Source organism: Equus caballus, chromosome 18, assembly GCF_041296265.1.
Source record: "Equus caballus isolate H_3958 breed thoroughbred chromosome 18, TB-T2T, whole genome shotgun sequence".
Lineage (NCBI taxonomy): Eukaryota > Metazoa > Chordata > Mammalia > Perissodactyla > Equidae > Equus > Equus caballus.
Window position 1 is genome coordinate 3,075,735 of NC_091701.1, and position 21,614 is coordinate 3,097,348.

The window sequence follows — 21,614 nt, forward strand, 5'->3', positions numbered from 1 at the left end:
ACATGCGACGTGCCAACAGCTAGCTGCAAACTCCACACGAGAGAAAAACGCTGTCAGCTCATAAGCAACGCATTTCCAGGGGCCCATCTGGGCAGAGCAGAATATTGTAGCATGTTGTCTTCTGACACGTAATTCCAGTCTACGAGTTTAACTAATTTTTATATTGACCAAATTCAGTCAGCCATGAATTTTAATCTCATGTTCAGAACGCTAATTGCCCATCATAAATAATAGTGCCCAAATGAATGTGACTCAGTATCCCCTCCTGATGGACTGGTGATTTACCAGATTGGCCATCACGATGGTGTCCACGATGACTGGGCTGGCTGAAGTTCCCAGAGTGAACTGCAGTCCTCTCGGGGGCTGGCCTGTGGTGATGTCATAGCAGTGACCTTCCAGTAAGAGGTACTCCAGCTCATATTCAGCAGCCACCACGCTGTCCACCTGCAATTTCAAAATCAAATCACTTGAAGACTACGCAGCAACAAAAAGAAACCAACTACGATATATGCAACAACATGGATGAATTGCAAATGCATTACACAAAGTGAAGGAAGCCAGACATAAAGGGCTACATACTGTATGATCACATTTATAAGATATTCAAGAAAAGGCAAAACTATAGTGACAGAAAACAGACCAGCCACTGCGCTGGGCTGGGGCAGGGGGCACTGCCTGCAAAGAGGAATGAGAGAACTTTCTGGAGTGATGGAAATGCTCTACATCTTGATTGTGCTGGCGGTTAACAATTGCATATAATTTTAAAAACTCAGGTGGGTTGGAAAGAGAGTCAGGAAAAAGGACACAGAAAAAACAATAAGGAGGTTATTCCAAAAGTACAGACAAGAAGATAAGACTCCGATCCGGGAAGGTGATACGGGGAAAAGCACACCCAATAAACTGCTGAAAGAATGTATGGATCTAAAAGCTAAATAGTGGAGAAGACAGATAAAGACAACCCCACAAGGATTAACTTATATGAGAAACAGAGAAACAATGAGAAAGAGCAGAAAAACATCAGAGAAAAAAATGCAAATTCATCTTGGCCTTTAGAATATAGCTGAAAATATTGCCATTCTAAATGCAAATCCCCAAAATGTAATGGCTACATAATGGCATAAACCATTCATGTTCTGCACCAACTGCCTAAATTATTGCTAATTCCTTGCAGAAAAGACAATAGAACCATAGGGTCTCAGGACAGCTTGGCTTCAGCTAATTAAAGAGTTTCTATCCCAGGCTTGTTCAGACTTGGTTTGGAACCCTATCTACTGCTAATAATGTACTATTTGAAGCTGAACATGTTACTGCAACACTAAATTCTGAAAGTCCAATAATAAGAGCTTAGAAGTAAACCTCCATATGCCCACAAAGTCCTGGGCTCTGTATTTTCAGTGGAGTGCAGAGAAACTGGAGGAAGCCTAAGAAAGAGCAGCAAAAACACTGAAGATATGGAAGAAACCTGGTTTGCATTCGATTCTATACTTCCTTGAACTGTTCTTTAGTGCTTTTCAGGGCCATTTTATAATCCCTTCAACAAAAGCTGGTTCCTCAAGGGTACAGACTGTATTTCCTACTTATTAAAAATATGATGGATAGGACTAGGGTAGGAACAAGGCCAGTGTATGTACACACTCTCTCTCTCTCCCCCTGCCCCCTAACTTAGCACCTAAGGGATTATTCTTAAAGAAACTATTTCACCTAATGAAAAAAAGGCTGAGAAGTCCTTTGGTAACTATAGTCAAGATTCCTGTCTCCCACTTCCCAAGAAGACAGAACCAGGAAACAGGCTTCAATTGAAGCAGGAAATATTTGGGGCAGATAGAGAGACAAATGTCTTAAAAAGGAAGGAGGCTCTGAGACATTATAAACTCCTTGAAAGTAAAGACAATGTCTTTTTTTATTTATTTTTTGGGGGGAAGATTAGCCCCGAGCTAACATCTGCTGCCAATCTTCCTCTTTTTGCTGATAAGCCTGGCCCTGAGCTAACATCTGTGCCCATTTTCCTCTATTTTATATGTGGAACACCTACCATAGCATGACGTGCCAAGTGGTGCCACGTCCACACCCGGGATCCGAACCGGCGAACCCAGGGCCACCGAAGCAGAACGTGCGCACTTACCCACTGCGCCACCGGGCCGGCCCCAAGACAATGTCTTTTACTTCCTCTGTTAACACACTCTGAGCTAGGCACAGAGAGTGAGGACTAAGGAGAGGGATGAGTGAAATTACACTTATGAGCTCTCCATCTTGGAAGACAGATTAGGGGAAAAGGACCTTAGAGACTCAAAACACAATTACATGGAAATAAATGAAATCGAGAACAGAAAAACAATAGAGCAAAAGCAATGAAACCAAAAGCTGGTTCTTCGAAAATATCAACAACTGACAAACTTTCAGTTAGACTGATGAGGAAAAAGAGAGAAGAGCCAACTTACTGAAATCAACAAGGAAAAGGAGACATCACCACTAAACTTAAGTATAAAAGACTCTAAGAAAACGCCATGAATAACTGTATACCAACAAGGCGGAGAAGCTAGATAGAAAGGATAATTCCTAAGAGATACAAACTCCAGAAACTGACTTGAGATGAGAGAGAAAATTGAAATAGATCTATAACAAGAGAGTGAATTAATAATTTTAAAATTTCCCAATTAGGCAAGAAAATTAAACAAAAGGCATCCCGATTGTAAAAAAAGAAGTAAAGCTACCTCTATTTGTAGATGATGTGATCTTATACAGGCTTGTATACTAAGAACTACAAAACGCTTTTGAAAGAAAGACAAGACATAAATAAATGGAAAGACATCCCATATTAGTGGATCAGAACACTTAATACCACTAAGATGGTAACACTCTCCAAATTGACCTAGGGATTTAATACAATCCCTACCAAAATCCCAACAGCCTTTTCTGCAGATATTAACAAGCTGATTCCAAACTGCAAAGAATCCAGAATAGCCTAAACTATCTTGAAAGAGAAGAACAAAATTGGAAAACTCACTTACCAACTTCAAAACTTACTACAAAGTTATAGTAAACAAGACAGTGGGTCTGGACAGACACATAGATCAACGAAATAGAATTGAAAGTACAGAATTAAACCTTCACATTTAGGGTTTTAGGGTTTTTTTCTTTTTTTTGCTGCTGCTGCTTCTCCTCCCCAAAGCCCCCCAGTGCATAGCTGTATATTCTAATTGTGAGTGCCTCTGGGTGTGCTATGTGGGACACTGCCTCAGCATGGCCTGCTAAGTGGTGCCCAGGATCCAAACTGGCAAAATCCCAGGAGGGTGAAGTGGAGCGCACGAACTTAACCACTCAGCCATGGGACCGGCCCCCACATTTAGGCTTAACTGAACAGCGACAAGGACACCAAGACCATTCAACTGGGAAAGAACAGTCTTCTCAACAAATGGTGCTGGGACAACTACATACCCACACTCAAAGAATAAAGCTGAACCCCACCTCACACCATACACAAAGATTAACTCAAAATGAATCAAAGGCCTAAATCTGAGTTTAAAATTTTGAAAAGTCTTAGAAGAAAACATTGGAGTAAAACCTTTGTGACCTGGGATTAAACAATGGTTTCTTAGATGTAACACAAAAAGCACAAACAACAAAAGAAAAAAATAGGTAAATTAGACTTCATCAAGATTAGAAACTTTTGTGCTTCAAACAACATTATCCAGAAAGTAAAAAGACAGCTCACGGAATGCAAGAAACTATTTGCCAATCATATATCTGATAAGGGACTAATATCCAGAATATATAAAGAGCTCTTCCAATTCAACAAAAAAAGACAAACCAATTTTAAAAAATAGGCAAAGGATTTGAACAAACATCTCTCCAAAGAAGATATACAAATGGCCGATAAACACATGAAAAAATGCTCAACATCATTTGTCATTAGCGCAGGAATGGAAAATGGTGAGGTCACTTTGGAAAACAGCTTGGCAATACCTCAAAAGGTTAAACACAGAATTACCATATGATCCAGCAGTTCTACACCCAAGTATGTACCCAAGAGCAATAAAAGCATTTCCACAAAAACTTGTACACGAATGCTCATAGCAGCATTATTCATAACAGCCAAAAAGTAGGAACAACCCAAATGTCTACTGATGAATGGAGAAATAAATGGTGGTACAGCCACACAATGGAAAATTACCTGGCATTAAGAAGGAATGAAGTACTAACATATGCTACAACATGGATGAACTTTGAAAATAATTTAAGTGAAAGAAGCTAATCACAAAAATACATGATTCTATTTAGATGAAATGTCAGAATAGGCAAATCCATAGAGACAGAAAATAGATTAGTGGTAGCCATGGGCCAAGGAGAATGGGGAGTGACTGCTAATGGGTATGAAGTTTCTTTCGGGGGTGATGAAAACATTCTAAAATTAGGTAGTGGTGATGGTTACACAACTCTGTGAATATACTAAAACTACTGAACTGTATACTTTAAAACAATGATTATAGTATGTGAATTAGATCTCAATGAAGCTATTTTTTTAAAATACAATTATACCTGAGAACTACTGTCTCAGAAGCACAGCCAGACTGCAATCCAGCCTGCTCAGTCACAGACTACCACCACTACATCTTTAACAGGTTTTACACACGATTTGATACTTGGTAGCAATGATATTCTTACCTCTTCTAAATAAATATTATCAAGATCATATGGTGTCCTGACAGACTCTACCATCCAACTCTCAGGTGTGTTCAAATTCAGAGTGAACAGAGGAGACTGTGGCATATCCAAAAATTTTGCTATTGGACCCTTGGCAAAGCTATTGTCTGAAGTGAAAGAAATCTCTGGTTCCAAGACATAACGGTAAAAGCTGAAATTGAAAAGGAAAATGTTAGTTTTTTTTAATGCAACCACAGTCCTTGAGTTTACAGTGATCCACACAGGTAAACAACTGGCTTAAGACAACCTAGATTTGGAGGGGTAGCCTTCCAGACTGAGAAAAGTGTTTCCAAAACCATCTCTTGATCTAATTATACCTTCTGTGGTTGTTGCAGATGCAAGAGAAGAGCACGAGGGACAGGATTGAGAGGGGAGGCCATTCTTTCCTGTACTGCTGTGGGTGGCTGCTCTTGCGGTCGCGAGCATTTCCTGACCGCATGTCTCCCTTTGGTGAGAAAAATTAGTTTTTCTCTTAAAAACAAAGTCCTAAATGGTGACTGGGTTCTCAAGCGAGCCCTGAAACCACTATACGTCATAATTGAAACCTTTCTCCTATACAAAGACAACGGTGAGAGCTGTCACTTTCAAACACTATTTCAATTCACAGAACACAGTACATTTGCAAGTGAGGAACCTCTCATAGCCCCAACACGTGCTACACTATTACTATTAACTGCTTTTTATCTAACTTTTTCATAAATGACCACTCCAAAGCTAAGCCTGCTCAACTTCTCAAGAAACATGCAAATGAGCCTCAGCAGGCTTCTGGTGACATAGTCCACTAGAAATGACTGTTCTTCTAAGATGAAAAAGGAGAGACAAGTGTCTTTCTGTACCAAAACACGTTTTAACTAGATAAATTAATAGTTACATTGATTCAAATGTTTGAAAACTAGAAAATAATATAATCCTGCCCAGAAAAAACAAAAAGACAGACAAGCACAAAAGCAAGTAGCCTGAGTTCATGCCACCTAATCGCGCCCGGGCCACACTAAGTTCTTAGAACTTCTGATTAGAGCAGAAACTTAGCAAAACTGCACATTCAGTAAATGATTTTTTCAGACATGACATCCCTCTGTAAACACATTTGATCCTTAACGCTCAACATCAGCTTTCAGGTTTATCATTTTTTCAATTGGTGACTTCTTAAACAGTTTGTTTTACCTTTTTAGAGGCATGTCGGAAAGCTTAGATTGGCAGTTCATAAATACTCTTAGATTCATGTTGATCAGCTGAGTTAAAACCTAAAAGAGCAAACCAGACGACAAAACATAAAATTTTTCCTATAGAGAAAGTGACTAATATTTGAGGCAAAATATTTACATTTTCTCTTCAGAAATTTATCACTTAACCCTGAGTTAAGAGAGAGAACATTTCTTAATATCTCAAGAAAAGATGCTAAGATAACAAACGCCACAACGTCTGCAGTGGAAAAATTTCTGGAAAACACAACTCTAGCGCACGGTCTAATCACAAGTCCATATCACTTGGACAAACACCTGAGAAGGGGGCTATTGCAAATCACTGCTCCCAGGAAAGCAACAGATGGAGAATGGACAGCTGTCTACACAAGGAAAACTCGAAAGGTTCCTCAGGGCAGCTTACGTACTAGAGTAAGAAGAAAACATATACATATACCCACAAAAAAGGTTCGTTAATTATACTTTGATAAAACTTTACCCTTAAACAAACACTACTCAAAAAAAATGTTGAGGCAACTGTGTTTTGGCAGAGCTCTTCTAAATTTTTACAAATTTTCTTAAAATTGTAATATCTTATACATAGTTAAAGGACATACTACAAAAAAATGCTACTTAGAAAAAAGGAAAATGATAAAGCAGAATTCTTTTACCATTTTACCTCCTCACCAGTATAAATTAAAATATGGCATAAATCAATTTAATTCAAAGACATTTTGCTCTGATAAGGACGATAACTGTTTTTCTTAATTACATGAAATAACCAACCAAAGGTTCTGAAGTTGTTTTCAGAGCCACCACCCATCTTTAGGAAGGCCTTTGCTCTGCCCAAGGTGCCCTGCAGCATTTCCAGGGCCCTTTGAAGATGACGAAGAGAACAACGACACTCAGAGTCACAGGGCCTGCGACCACCTGCAGCCGTCCCTACCAAAAGCAAGGGGGCGAGTCTCTGTGCTTCCCTGGTGACGGGGTCAATGACAGCCACGACATCAAAGTACGTCTCCCCTTCCTTTGGCCTCAGCTTAATTGCACTGCAGAGATCAAAAAGATAAAACATGAATCTGGAGAAAAACAGGAAACAGATTTTTGGGTTTTTTTTGATCCAACATAACCTATCAGCCCTCTTAGCATTTCAGGAAAAATTTGAGATCTAGAACAAAAGGCTACATGGTGATCAACTGTGATCACGTCTTCCTCAAAGTCTGCAAAACCCTCTAAAGACTCAGGTTAACTCAAAATGGATTGAAAGATTTGTGCTAAGAGAAGAAAACTAGCTTGAAATTGCATTTAACCAAAAAGTGCAAAAAGCTTCTGACATTTGTTTTTGACAGTTACAGAAAATTATGACAATTTTTATTACTTGGCAACAAGGCTATGAAGAGAGAAGAAACACACTGATTTTTTTAAATAATAAAATAAACATTAGAACATTATAGAAAACTTGAAAAAGAGAGAAAAAGGAGAAAATAATCATAAAATCTCACCATCCCAACTCAACCACTTTGTGGCATATTTTTATGTAGTCCTTCTTAAATGCCTATCTAAAGATCAGCTGTATCTACAGAATATTTGCAATTTTGTAACAATTTCCTTCCTTCTCCCACCACCTTGTCGTAAAGATTTTTCCATATTGTTACATATCAAATACCCTGAATAAGAAATAATCTTCTATTTATGAAGTGACTTTGCCACAGTTTACTTAAGCTATTTCTGATTGCTGGACATTTCGATGGCTTTCAACCTGTAAATAACCTTGCACAGCCAGCTTTTTTCAGACCTGTAAATTTCTTTAGCGTCAACAAAGTCCTAGATAGGAGATTACTGATTTTTTGTGGCTAATATATATTATCAGTCACTTTTCCTGAAGAACTAAACAAATTTACCAGGCAAAGAAACGAACTTCACCACATCCTGTCAGCATTAAGTTATACGTATTTCGCCTGTTCTGAATAAGCGAAAACCAACAGCTAGTCAGGTTTCAGTTTGTACCTCTAGGATTTCTGGGGAGAACTGCATTTTCCCATAGGTGAGGTTCCAGTTGCATGGCCTCCTTCTGAAGTCACATTGACTTAGGTGACTTAAGAAGAGCAGGAGCCTCTGATACATTTTTAAAAGGAATAAACTTGCAAGGACTTAAAAATACACCCAATTTTCCAAAAATATTAATTGCTTAAATCAATGCTTATCCTTGTTTGCTCTGAACAATATTTTAATGGAATTTCAATGTTTATGCAAGAACATTTACCCAGTGGGATGAAAACAGAAGTGCAAAATAGAACATAACTAATAAAACTGGGTAACTATAATTTAAATGGTGATAAAGGCTGTTTCCAATCTTAACTGCTTTAGAAATAACCATTGGAACAGCTTTGACTGCGTGCAGCAGATGCTTTCAATTTTTCTTATTAACATTTCCAGGCATCAATAATTACTCCAATACAACAAAAGTTTTTTTACTCTAATACAGCTGTTCTCAAAGTATAGCTCCAGACCAGCAGTATCAGCTTCACCTGGGAATTTGCTGGAAACAAACTGGCAAGCCCCACCGCAGACCTACTGAATCAGAAACCGTGCGGTACATCCAAGCAATCTGCATTTTAACAAACTCTCTAAGCAGAAGGCAAAGCAGGAGAGCTACCGTCCTTGGATAACATGGACCTCTGTGCTATTCTAGAATTCCAAAAGGAAAAGCTCCTAAGAGAATAGCATCATACAAACTCTCACAAAGGGAACAAGGAGAGGAGATCCAACAGTCCTCTAGAGAGAAGAGCATCTCATCAGGCCTGCCCAGGGCAAAACCTGTAAACCTGGCAGGTTTGGGACAGAGTTCTGTACGACACGTTCATATTTGGAGCCAGTGTTCTAGGTGATCCAGAACAAGCATACCCAGAAACTAACTCTGTGAGGTCTTTTAACCACCTCAATATCTTTATAACAAAAAAGAGGGCAGGACAAAAACCAAAAAAAGAGCAATACAGTCACGTGTTGCTTAACAATGGGGATACATTCAGAGAAATGCGTTGTCAGGCGATTTTGTCATTGTGCGAACATCATGGAGGGCACTTACACAAATCTAGATGGTATAGCTACACACACCAAGGCTCCAGGGCACTAATCTTATGGGACCACCATTGTAGATGCAGTCTGTGACGGACTGAAACATCGTTTCACGTGCACGTTATGTGGTATTGGTGAGGAAATTGAGAACAATATAAACGAACAACATCATGTTTACGTATCCTCACTGTATTGTCAGAGAAAAGACCAGGATAAGGCCAAAAGCGACAGACATAGGAACAAAATTTGGGGATCAGGCACACTTCCGAGAAGCGAGCAGAGCAAATGTCAAAGGACACAGTGCTGCACCAATCCCAGGAGTCACCTGGGGGCGTCTTGTAACGATGCAGGCGCTGACTCAGCAGGTCTGGGCTGGGGCCAGAGACCCAGCATTCCCACAAGCTCCCAGATGATGCCCTGCTGCTGTTCCATGGACCACATTCTTAGGGCAAGCGTATATATAACCAATAATTCAGACCGTTTTGCTTCTTGGATAAATAAGAAACTTCTGATTTAAACATAACAAACACTCATTTTACTAACACAACCCCAATGAGAAGAATTTCTCTAAGTATAATTTGTAACATAATAGAACTTGTAATTAGGGTATTTTAATTACATAAAACTCCTGGGGAAAATATGTTCTGAAAAGGGAAGAGTTCGTGCTCAGTACTCACTACCCTGGCTATGAAAGGCAAACAACATGGCAGGTCAGTTAGGAAATATGTTTGCTGCAGTAGTAACCAGATGATGAGTTACTTCCTGAAAGTACACAGAGTGATGAGAAGATGGGTGCTAATGGGCAAAATCCAACTAGGGGTATTAGCAGGGAGCCACAGAAGTCTTCACCCTCTGCCAACAGAAGAAATTAGGACACGCAGCCAGGGAGAAAGAAGAGGGTCTCCACTCCAGCCTGGATTTGATCCCCAGGACCAGCTGTGAGAAAGCACAGGTCAGCTAAACCAAAGTCGAACCTTACAGACCAATTGAATCAGAATGACCGAGGAGCAGGGTGCAGGCTTCCCTGTCGAAAGCCGCCCTGGTGACTCCAGGGCGCAATCTGGATATACTCCTGCTTCATAAGGCGGGGCCACATCTATCAACTGCAGGCTTCTTCCTAAAAACAAGTCAGTCTTAAGTCTAATCATCAGGAAACAATCCAGACTGTGGGACATTCCATAAGACAACTGGCCTGGACTCTTAAAAAAGCAACTGTCATAAAAGACAACAACAACAACAACAACAAAAAGCACGGAACTGTGGCTAAAAAGACACAACAGTTAACTGCAATGTGTGATCGGAACCAAAACAAAAACAAATCAGTTGTAAAGGGCCATTACTGGGGCACGGGGGAGATTTGAACCTGGATTGTGCATTACTTAATATTACTGTGTCAAGGTTAAACTGCTGAGGTATGCTCACAGCACTGTGGAGGAGCTCCCAGTACTCAGGAGACACATGCTGAAGGATTCAGGCATGACGTGTAACGACGTCTGCAATGCACCTTCGAATGGTTCAGAAAAAATGTGAGTGCGGGTATGTTTGTACAAAAACATAGATATACATCATACACACTCTACAGACACATACACGTTCATACACACACACACATACAGACGACAGATAGACGTGGCATAGCACTCCCAATTGGGAAGCTAGCTTAAAGATATTTGAGTGTTCAGTGAAATAGTCTTTCAACTATTATCTAGGTTTGAAAATTTTCAAAATAAAAAAACTGGAAAACAAAAGGCAAGGACTTTCTCATAATGCTAAACTTATTTTTATTTTATTGAAAACAAAGCAGTTTTCAATAAAAGATGAAGGAGACAAGTGCTCTAACAACTTCCGTTTATTCTTGACTGGCAGAAAATTACAACTAACTTGCTTCATTAAATGCTGTTTTCTAAAAGGGTGCATTCAGAACTAGTGCAGATTTATTTAGAAATAAATGTCAACTTTTATGCAACTGAAATCAGTATATGAATTTTACATATGAATATATCTAAAACTGCACATGAGACAAATTTTCCTTCCTATAAGAACTTATATACACATTTTATATGGAAAAATAAAGGAGCCCAGGTAAAGCCAACCTTGAGTTTAATGTCCAAGAATATGCACAAATTCAACGTTAATTCTATACCTGTGTCTGTCTTCAAAAAACTGGTACTCGATTCTTGCATCTCCTTTTGGTTGAGCTGACAGGAGAGCATCCACCTTCATTACCAAGTCACTTGCCCTGAAAGATGAAGGTGAAAATTTAGCATCTCTTTAACTGAAGGTTTTTCCAATAATTGCTGAACATAACGTAATCAGCCTAAGTACTGAACGCCGAACAAGATGGTTTAAAGAAAGCATGAACTTTGTACTAATAGGCATGAGAAAAAGTACTGATTTTGTAACTGATTAGTTTCATAACCTTGGGGAAGGTACTGGCTTTTCCATATGTGAAACGGAGATCACCCTACTTCGCGCGGCTCTTGTAAAGCCTGCACTGGCTCAACAGGGGAAGCACCTGGCTCAGGGCCTGGCCCACACACACTGTCGCTGAGTGCTATTTACATTCTCCCTCATCCTCTTCTGAAGAACTTTATTACTTCTTATGAGTACTGGAGTAACAACTCACCGGAAAAAAAATTCAAAGAGAAAACAGAGATACACCCAATACCGTTATTAAGAAATAAGCACTGATAACATTTTGGTTCATGATTCTTCTATATTTTAAATATATATATATATATACACAACACACATATATATATATAAAAGTAGGATTATATTATTTGGTAACCTGATTTTTCATTTAACAGTGTATTATAAACATCTTTTTGTTGGCTAATAAATATGGGGTCCTTCAATATTTGCAACGACTACATAATATTATATTATGGATATACATTGAACATCTAGATTGTCTCCTATTTCACTGTTACAATCAACACTGCAGTGAACAACTTAGAAAAGCAATTCTGCTTTCCCCCCCTCTTCTGGATTTCTAACTGAAGAAGATCTTGAACTAAATCATAAGACTGAAAAAAACGCACTAATCCGTTGAACCGAGGACTAAATTCTAAGAATTCTCAAAGAGCACTTGTGGACTTATTTGACCTGGAATCAAGCCTATACTTTTTCTCACTGAAGGAAACGACTATATCAAATCGCCTCTTTTGGTACTTCTCAATACTAACTCTGAATACATGTGATACAGGCCATTTCCTGTGATGTGTCAACACTGCCACAAAACCTGGCCGTGTGGACTGGGGAGAAGAGGCAAACAAGGAACTCCCTACAGGCTCCTGAAGCACCAGGAACCAAGAGCCTGCAGCTGAGCTGCAGAAAGCTGAGGATGGCCTCCTGGCTGCAGGTATGGGGCATGAATCGAAGCTGTGGCTGTCACAGGGGGGCCTCCCCAAGGTGGAGCCGCGCTGGCACTAATGAAAACCCTAGGCAGGCAAGGTAACTCTAAGAAGCCTAACAGTTTTACCATCAATCTTTTGACAGCCCCATGACTACCATATTTCCCTCAATTCACCCAGGACAGACCCAGAGCCATCTCTGGTTGTTGAAAGGCAAGTCTTTTGTGCATAATCTGGCAATTGTATAGTCCACAAAGACTCCAAGGGGCTCCCCACAAAGCCTCCAGAGAGAGGAGTGATCCAAGGGCACACCACACCAAGTCTATGCCCATGACATGGTGGCTTCAAGGCATGGAGGACCTCCTGGCCTGCATCAGGGAAGTGTTTGATAGGCCGGAACAAGGGGCACCACTCAAGAGTCACTGAGGTAGGAGGGAACCTCTGTATTGGTAGCCCTAGTATTGGCTGAGAGCAAAAAAGATTCCTTCCCATATCACACAAGACTTCGGCAGCTATCAAAGTCAACACTCCACTAAGACCTGCATCTTGAACCCTGCAGCAGGATGGTATATGAAAAAGATGGAGAAACTCAGAACATTAAAATTTTATATCCTCCAACTATGCATGAAAGATGACAGTATCAAGAGAGTGAAAAGGCAATCCACAAAGTGGGAAAATATCTGCATATCATATATCTGGTAAGGGATTGATAACCAGAATATATAAGGAACTCCTACAACTCAACAGCAAAAAAATAAACAAACAATTCAAAATGAGCAAAGGACTTGGATATTCTTCCAAAGATATACAAATGATCAATAAGCTCATGAAAAGATGCTCAACATCACTAATCATTAGGGAAGTACAACTCAAACCAGAAGGAGAAACTACTTCATACCAATTAGAATGGGTATTTTCAAAAAACAGAAAACGGCAAGTGTTAAGGGTGTGGAGAAATCAGGACCCTTACTCACTACTGGCAGGAAAGTAAAATGGTACAACCTCTGTGGAAAAAGATATGGATGGTTCCTCAAAAACCTAAACACAAAAATACATCCTCCAACCACATATTCATTTGATATTCAATGCAGAAACCATGTGTATATGACTATGGGCTCCAGTTACACAGCAGGTATATGGACCAGCCAAATAATTTATTTTCTTCCATTGAGAAATAACTTACTAAAATATATTAGCTAATAATAACACTGAAAGAATAAAAATAAAAAACCAACGATAACTAACTCATCATCACCTTTGGAGATGCAAGGGAAACAACTCACTATTCCAAACTAGTAAATAAAGGAAAAGAAGCATTTGACCTGCCTTTCCTTCCCTGAACAAAATAAAACTGAAGGGTAATTAAAGAGATAATGAGGTTACTTAAGTATTCCAACTCACCCCTCTACTTTTGCATATGTTTGAAATTTTCCACAATCAAAAGTTAAAAAAAAAAATGGAGAGAACTAATTAAGTTCTTTAAATAGTTGGCTACAAAATAAATTAACTTGTTTCAACAGAAGCATAAACAAATACTTGAAGAGCATTATTATATTTTACAGCTGGAAATAAAACATCTTGGAGTAGGCTGCATGAGGAAAGTCCAATTAATATAGCCCCTATGACATGGACTCTGACATAATTAATTTCTTGTGTGGCAAAACTTACACATCTTCTTCCACCCGAAGCTGTTGAATATGAGATTTGATTTTCTGTCCCGAAGTTTTTAAGATGATATTTTCTAGGAGGTGGAAATCATCCTGATTAAAGAGCTCACTATCCTCCAGTGGCCCAATGATCTGCGAAGAAGAGCAGGGTGGTCAGTGCTGGATCAGCAGGCCAGAACAGCCTCTGCTGTCCTCAGGCCATCTTATAAACCAGTCACTTCAAAGACTCAACCTGTTCATGTCTACACAAAATTAATGAAGAGAGTAAAAATAAAACCCACATCAATTCATAGTTACTTATTTACTTATGAATTCCTTGACGACACAGAGTGTAGACTTATATACTTTATAATATTTTTACAGTAAGCAGACTCTGAAGTAAACAAAATAGCAACACAGTTTTCATTATTCTCACTGAATATAAATAATAAAGCCAAAATAGAGACGTAGGGATAGATATCAGAGATTTTACTCTAAACGCTAAGAGTTTAAACTTTGGTGTGTCCACCAAGTCTCATTTCAGCGGCTGCAGATATTTACGAAATAGTCTACGTCTGAACCCATTAAATTCATGTAGACTGCACAAATTATAACACGGTCGCCACGGGGGATGAACACTTCATGTATCAAAGGCCTTATTGATCCACATTCCAAGAGCCACCACATTCTCACCACCTAACGCAGTGGCAGGACAAAGTTAAACAGCAGGAAGGTCTCACACAGGACATTTATGTCAAATGAGTAAACTTCCTTTGAAATAGGAGAGTAGAAATGATCATCAGCACTGCAGAAGCCCTAATCACCTTTGGAGACAGAGCGGCTCTGTCTGAAGAGCGTGCTAGCTCCAGGAGAACGCTGTCAGACTGCTCACTGATCTAACTGGAAGGCAAGCTTGTCTCAGGACAAAATCCTCACCCTTCCATTGCTGATCACCGCCCTCTGTCCCTTCTTCAGCTTCAGAACATCCCTGCAGTACATGGCATGAGACAAAATGAAATCCATTTTGGAAGACTCAAAGACCTCTTTAAAAAGACTGAAATCCATGCCCTAGGAAAGTAATTGTTATTAAGGAAAAGTAATTGTTATTAAGTAAACCAGAAAAACGTATAATCATAATGAATAAATCATAAAATCCTCTTTTAGTGGAAAGTAGTAACTAATTTTAATAATTAACATTACGATGTCTCCATTCTCTACTCTCCCTCCCATTTTCCCCCACCATCCCACTTATCAAATAATGCTTATTTCCTTGAACAAGTCTTTTATGTGATTGTTCAATTGCCGAACTACTGTTCATGATACCTTCATTCTGCATTTTAAAGTCTTGCTCACTTCAAGTGAGAGCCTTTTTTCTAACTGAAACATCAAGTATATTCATCATTTTATAAGAAATTTTAAAACTACAAAACACTTAGTCAAAAGTACATAGTATATAAATGAATCAACATTAAAAACACATCAAGAACACAGAAGCGTCCAACTCATTGAGTGACTTAAATCTCAGTTTTCTGCTCCATAAATAAATCAAATATTGTCTATTCTTTAAAAACTATACAAAATAAATGGCTTTGTGCTTAAAATATACATAAACTCATATCACGCACATCTTGAAACCTACCAAGTTTAAAAGTAATAAAGGGAATGTGGCAGAATTATTTCTTCTTAGAGAGATTCTTCCAACTTAAAAATAAATTCTGAGACTCAGAACTAGAATCACAAATCCTGATCAGGGACAGGACACGGCAGGCCCTGGGGGCGAACTTCTGTTGTAAATAACAGAAGGAGGCAGCGTCACGCAACGCACAGAGACTTACCCCAACAGAGAACTCCCCAATGTCAGCTCCTGCAGCCAGGGCCTCTGCAGTCTCCTCCTTGGCCATTTTTGTGATGAAGTTCTTAGCAGAGTTGGAGGTCTGCGTTTGCAGAGCTGTCCAGATTGCTCTGGAGATCTGAGTGTTCTCATAAGTTACATCGTCGCTAGGATTATTGATCATGCTTATTCTAACATTGTTACTGGATTTCTATTTACAAAATGGGAAATAAGAGTTATATGGTAGATATTTTGAACTTGAAAAGTGGCATTAACACCAGTCATATTCCATAAGCAGCAAATGATACTTCTCTTAAAAGTCTTTGGTAGTTCTCCTCTGCATAGAGAAAAAATTAAAATGCTGCAGTCAGGCATTGGAACCCCCCCATGAACTGGCCCCTAGCCTACCTTTCCAACTCCATTCTCACCATCCCTGTAAACAGAGCATCCATCCAATACACAGCCCTGTGTCTCCCCGGTGCATTCTGTATTCTTCTAGTACTTGTCATGCCTCACGTTGGCATGCGAGCCCCACTACAACCCATCTTCCCTTCCCTAAGTCTCAACCACTCTTCAGGTCTTTGCTCAAACCTTTCTTTTGTTCACATGGCCTTTCCAGATTTCTAGTAAAAATTAATCTCTCCCTGGGTAAAAAGATAAGAATCCACATGGGAGAAGATATCTGGGACCCACAAACCCAAAAAACTGCTTATACCAAGAACATAAGCAAGAGAAATTCATATTTATGTGTATCCAAAGACACATACAGGAATATTCATAGCAGCATTCTTCAGAAGCCCCAAAGCAGAAACAATGCGATTGTCCGTCCATCAAACAGATTAAATAACCAAGCAAACAAAACTTTGTGGTACAGCCATGATACAATACCACACAATAAAAAGAACTACCACTACCTGTAATAGCATGGATAAATCTCAAAAATGTTGAGTAAAGAAACTACACACAAGAAATACATATTATAAGATTCCATTTAAATAAAGTAAAAACAGGCAAACCTATTCTACAGTGTGAGAAGGGGGAACAGAAGGGGGTAGTGATGGGGCCACATGCAGGGGAGGGCTTTCAAGAATCTGATCGTTCTCTGTTTCTTGACCTGAATGGTGGTCACACAGGTGTGTTCATTTTGTGACACTGTGTTATCCTGTGATTCACGCACTTCTTCTGAACCTGTACTTCCCTTAAATTAAAATAATTATTTAAAAAATTCAATTCTCCCTCCCTGTTCTCCCACTCTCCCACCACTCGGATCATTTATAAATCTGACTGCCGCATATCTATCCACTTTCCTTCACCTTGATTTAACTTGGAATTGACCAACGCATCTAGTCTGTTTCCTTAGACAATAAAGGCACTCAGAAATCACCTATTTCAGTATCTCAGTAAGCCTCTTTGGGACACAGGGTGGCAAGGGGACATAAGAGGGGTGTAAAATGTGGATGAAGATCCAATCGAAAATTGCACAAGAAAAGGAATTGTAACATCTCATTTTCTGACAACGACACTCTCCAGAAGAGTCAATTTCTTCTCAACCATTCGCCAGGGCCATTCACGCAAGTTCTACGATTTCTGTGTTGCATCTTTCAGACCATCTGTGTGTGTGCCCCTCTGTGTGCCTAGATCTACTTCTATTATATGCACACTAACGTGTCTGCAGGGTATTTCCCCCGCATCTGGGCCTCTTTCAATGTAAAGACCCTGCCTCTCCCATAAATACACAACGTGATCTTTGTAGCATCTCTGCAGCAAGAACACAAACAGTCATGCAATAAAAATTTGTCTGTGATGAGGATCTCACTAATTTTTTCTCTAAAAGAATCTATTCCCTTAAATAAAGCCAGAATATAGCAGTCTTCTTTCTTTTCTCACTAGGTGGCAGACCTCTGTAGAAACAATGCTCCTTTCCCTCAAGTGCTAAGAAAGCAGGACTCCCACCTCCCCGCCCAGAAGAGTACTATCAGCACACAGATGCCCATGAGGACAACGGCAGCCTCGAACAAAGTACAGAATAAGCTGTGATACTTGCCTGATGTTTAATAGCATCATACAATAATTGCCTTCCAGAAGGGCTATCAAAATCCCCAACAATCCAAAAAGTTACTGGCCTAATAAAAGAATCATCTGTAGAAAACAAAAACAACTTAAGGAGTTGGAAGGAAAAAAATCACATTCTATGTTTCAATATTGTTGTTAAGCCAAATAATTTCTGAAAACCATGCAAAAAATAAGAAAATAGTTTAATAAAGATACAAAGCAAAAGTAGTAAAACTTCTCTACTAGAAAGGAAGCAGTGCAACTTCCCATGTGGCTTAATTACAAACTAGGAGCATGCACTTATCAATTCTACTATGGTTTGAGCATCTGCCAGTATGTAAAATGAAAAAGAGCCTTTGAACATGTGGGTAACGTTACAGTCTTTACTCACATTAACTTGTAACTTTCTGAAATACAATTCTTTGCAAACACTTATACAAAGTTTATTTGAACTGGTAAATTATCCACTGTTACCCACATGTTCCAGAAACATCAAAATAAAGTGTCAATAAATTCTGAATCACAATGGTGCCTAAAACCACATAAGATAATTAAGAAAAGGAATAGAACATTCTGAAGTTTCAAGTTACCATAGATTTCCTTGGAGGACATTCCTGGACAAAGGTAAAGGAAAAAGAGTAGAAGAAAAGAAAATGTCATTTCCATAGTTCATGCCTACTATAAGAGTCAAAATTTTAAGTAATGCCTAACATGCTCTCTGCTCCTCTGTCTCATGAGTGATAGAGCAATGGTCCAGTGCCCCTCAGAAGCAATCTCTTTGAGGAACCAAATGGAGCAACTGCCTGTACTTACATACATCTGGGAAAACAGAAATTCTCTCTGAGAGAAGACTACAGTGGGATAAAATGTACAGCTGCCTAAAATGACACTCAGTGCTTTGACACACTTACTATGTGACCAGAGGGGAAAAGCTTCTGTCTGCCATTAAAAGGATATCATTTCACACAACTTTAACTTAAATAAATAACTCTACATAAAATTCAGTTTAAAAACTTAAAGGATTCCTAGAACCAAGTTTATCTTATAAACCCTAAAAAAAATTAACCCAATGTTGTCACTGAAGAGGCAAATCAAATCAATTTTCAATCCATTAACCCATTTTTACATCATAAATGCTTTTCCATTTTGAACCATGACAATTTTTTTCTGTTGATTTTAATATTTAATATAAAATATAAAGATAACATTTGAATTTTCAAAAATATATCAAGAATTAAATTTTAAACCAGTGTTTTCTCGATTCAAATCATTATAAGAAATAATTAATAAAGGAAATGATGGAATCTTTCCCAACAGACACTAAAGATTGAATTATTTTTGCAAATACTAAAAAAAAAATTGCTGAATCCGAAATAAGCCTAAAATGGATTACCTTTCTTTGTCAGATAGTTCATACTATTGGCTATAGCAGCAGTCTTTCCTTGAGAATCCAAGACAGTAAACCTAGCATAATCATCCACAAAAAAATTATCTGAAAAAAAAAGAAACAGTTTTATAATTAACATGCCTAAGTTCAATCTAATATTAAGATTCAACTGATAATCTGATTTGACCATAATACAAGATTTACAAAAATGCATGAGTGAAAAAATGCATGAGTTTCATGTTTGTTGAACAAGTTCACAGCATAACCCCTACCCCACTAATCACATTTTAAGACACAAAGTTAATAAAAAATGGACATGGCTCACATAACTCTCATATATGTACATGTCAGTTTAATGGTTTAAATTTATTCTATCCCCACTCCAGTCACTTCACAACTGGAGAATGAGCTCTCAAAGAGAACCCCGACTCCATTTCTACCTTCCTTAGTTCACCCACCATGGTAAGCTCTTCCCTATCCTATTGGGGGAGGGATAAGTGGGAGAGAAAATATAAGAAAACTCTATTTTAATTTTTTCATGTCTAACAAAACATTTTTTTTTAAAGATTTTATTTTTTTCCTTTTTTTTTTCTCCCCAAAGCCCCCGGTACACAGTTGTATATTCTTCGTTGTGGGTCCTTCTAGTTGTGGCATGTGGGACGCTGCCTCAGCGTGGTTCGATGAGCAGTGCCATGTCCGCGCCCAGGATTCGAACCAACGAAACACCGGGCCGCCTGCAGCGGAGCATGCGAACTTAACCACTCGGCCACGGGGCCAGCCCCAAAACAATACATTTTTAACCTTAACAAAAACAAAAGGTCATTTCCAGAATCATGTTCTCCAATTAGCGCCCTCGGGCAATGCTCTTATTAATCATTTCCCCCTCAGATCATTCTTGTTACAACTCCAGCGTCATCAAGGCACTCCTCTGCTCTAAACTACCCAGTAATTTCTTCCTCCCTACAAAACGGTCTCCAGCCTGGTATCATAAACCTTCTATCTCCAGCAATCTCGCCAATCTTCTGCATTATTACACCCCAATACAAATGCCATTCTTCTCTCACTGTCCTCCAAGCACAGCCTGCTTGCCCACCCTCCCGCCTATTCACCTGTCCACCCACTCATCCACCTATCCTTTTATACAACACAGCACACTGAGGGCCTACTGTCCTTTCAGTCAATATTCCAGTGAAGGAGAGCAATGGTAAACAAGACAGACATCGCCACGACATCATGTAGGGGATGAGAGAAAGCACGTAGTGTCCTTCTAAAAAGGCCACAGGACAGCAAAGGCCAAGAGCAGCGAAGATGACAGAGCTTTGACCACTAGGTCAGGAGGATGACAGCTGCTCCTTCACTGACAGCTCCAACTGCTCACCAAGCAGACTGCACCTTTGCCGCCGTGGACTAGCACTGCTTCAGAGCTGATGACGACAACACGCAGCGAAGAAAGACAGCCAGAAACAGGAACTATTTTTATGCTCCTTACTCATGAGTACTCCAAAGATAACTCTTTATAGTTTAATTTAAAATGACGCAAGCGATAAAAACTCAGGACAAAGACTTGCCCTGCTCTACTAAAACTTCTGCTAAGAAGCTAAAACCTAGCTGTGAATAAACAATTTAGCTCACTTTCTGACTACTTTCTCTCTCAAATGCAAGCATATATATACATTCTCCTCTGCCTAAAAGAAAAGGAATTCAGTCTTGAGTAGATTAGAGATAGGTGCCATAAAGGAACAACCATAAATAGATCTATACATTCATTATGTTCAACTACAATAACAAATATATACATGGTTTTGACTTCACCATTGCATGTCTTTCCCTCCCCAGTGACCTTCCCTGGGCGCTTAATGACAGCTCCATCTTATTTCCAGCTGTTAGCTAAAGTGGCCTTCGGAGTCTCAAGGGAAGGCAAAAGGAGCAAATTACACCTGGGCTTAACACAGCTGCCTCTTAAAAGGTATAATCGACAAGCAAAGTGTTTACTACTTATACAATGGAATATTAATCAGCCATAAAAAGGAATGAGGCACTGAGAGAGGCTACAATATGGATGAACCTTAAAAATATCATACTAAATGAAAGAAGCCAGTTACAAAGAATTTCCAATTAAATGAAATATCCAGAATAGACAAATCCATAGAAACAGAAACCAGATTAGTGCTTGCTAGAGGACAGAAGGGGGAAATAGAGAGTGACTACTAACAGGTACACCATTTCTTTTTGGGGTGATGATAATGTTCTAAACTAGATAGTAGCGATGATTGCATAACTTTGACAATACACTAAAAATTGTACACTTTACAAGGTGGAGTTTTATGGTATGTACACTATTTCTCAATGAAACTTTATTTTTTTAAAAGGCATTCTTATGTTCTC

General features: G+C 39.0%; 1 protein-coding gene across 2 annotated transcripts in view; it reads right to left on the reverse strand.

The window, feature by feature from the left end:
- Nucleotides 1–21,614, reverse strand: part of UGGT1 (UDP-glucose glycoprotein glucosyltransferase 1) — a 117,003-nt gene that overhangs the window by 27,694 nt on the left and 67,695 nt on the right. The window contains exons 20-30 of one of the 2 annotated variants that reach the window (XM_001504931.7): nucleotides 19,236–19,334; nucleotides 18,433–18,456; nucleotides 17,835–17,929; nucleotides 15,795–16,001; nucleotides 14,896–15,027; nucleotides 13,982–14,112; nucleotides 11,101–11,196; nucleotides 6,829–6,931; nucleotides 5,866–5,945; nucleotides 4,663–4,852; nucleotides 286–444 (exon numbers count right to left, since the gene is read on the reverse strand). In XM_001504931.7, coding sequence (XP_001504981.2) covers nucleotides 286–444; nucleotides 4,663–4,852; nucleotides 5,866–5,945; nucleotides 6,829–6,931; nucleotides 11,101–11,196; nucleotides 13,982–14,112; nucleotides 14,896–15,027; nucleotides 15,795–16,001; nucleotides 17,835–17,929; nucleotides 18,433–18,456; nucleotides 19,236–19,334 — 1,316 coding nt within the window. The remainder of the gene's footprint in view (nucleotides 1–285; nucleotides 445–4,662; nucleotides 4,853–5,865; nucleotides 5,946–6,828; nucleotides 6,932–11,100; nucleotides 11,197–13,981; nucleotides 14,113–14,895; nucleotides 15,028–15,794; nucleotides 16,002–17,834; nucleotides 17,930–18,432; nucleotides 18,457–19,235; nucleotides 19,335–21,614) is intronic. The other variant, XM_014732357.3, reaches the window with a different exon arrangement.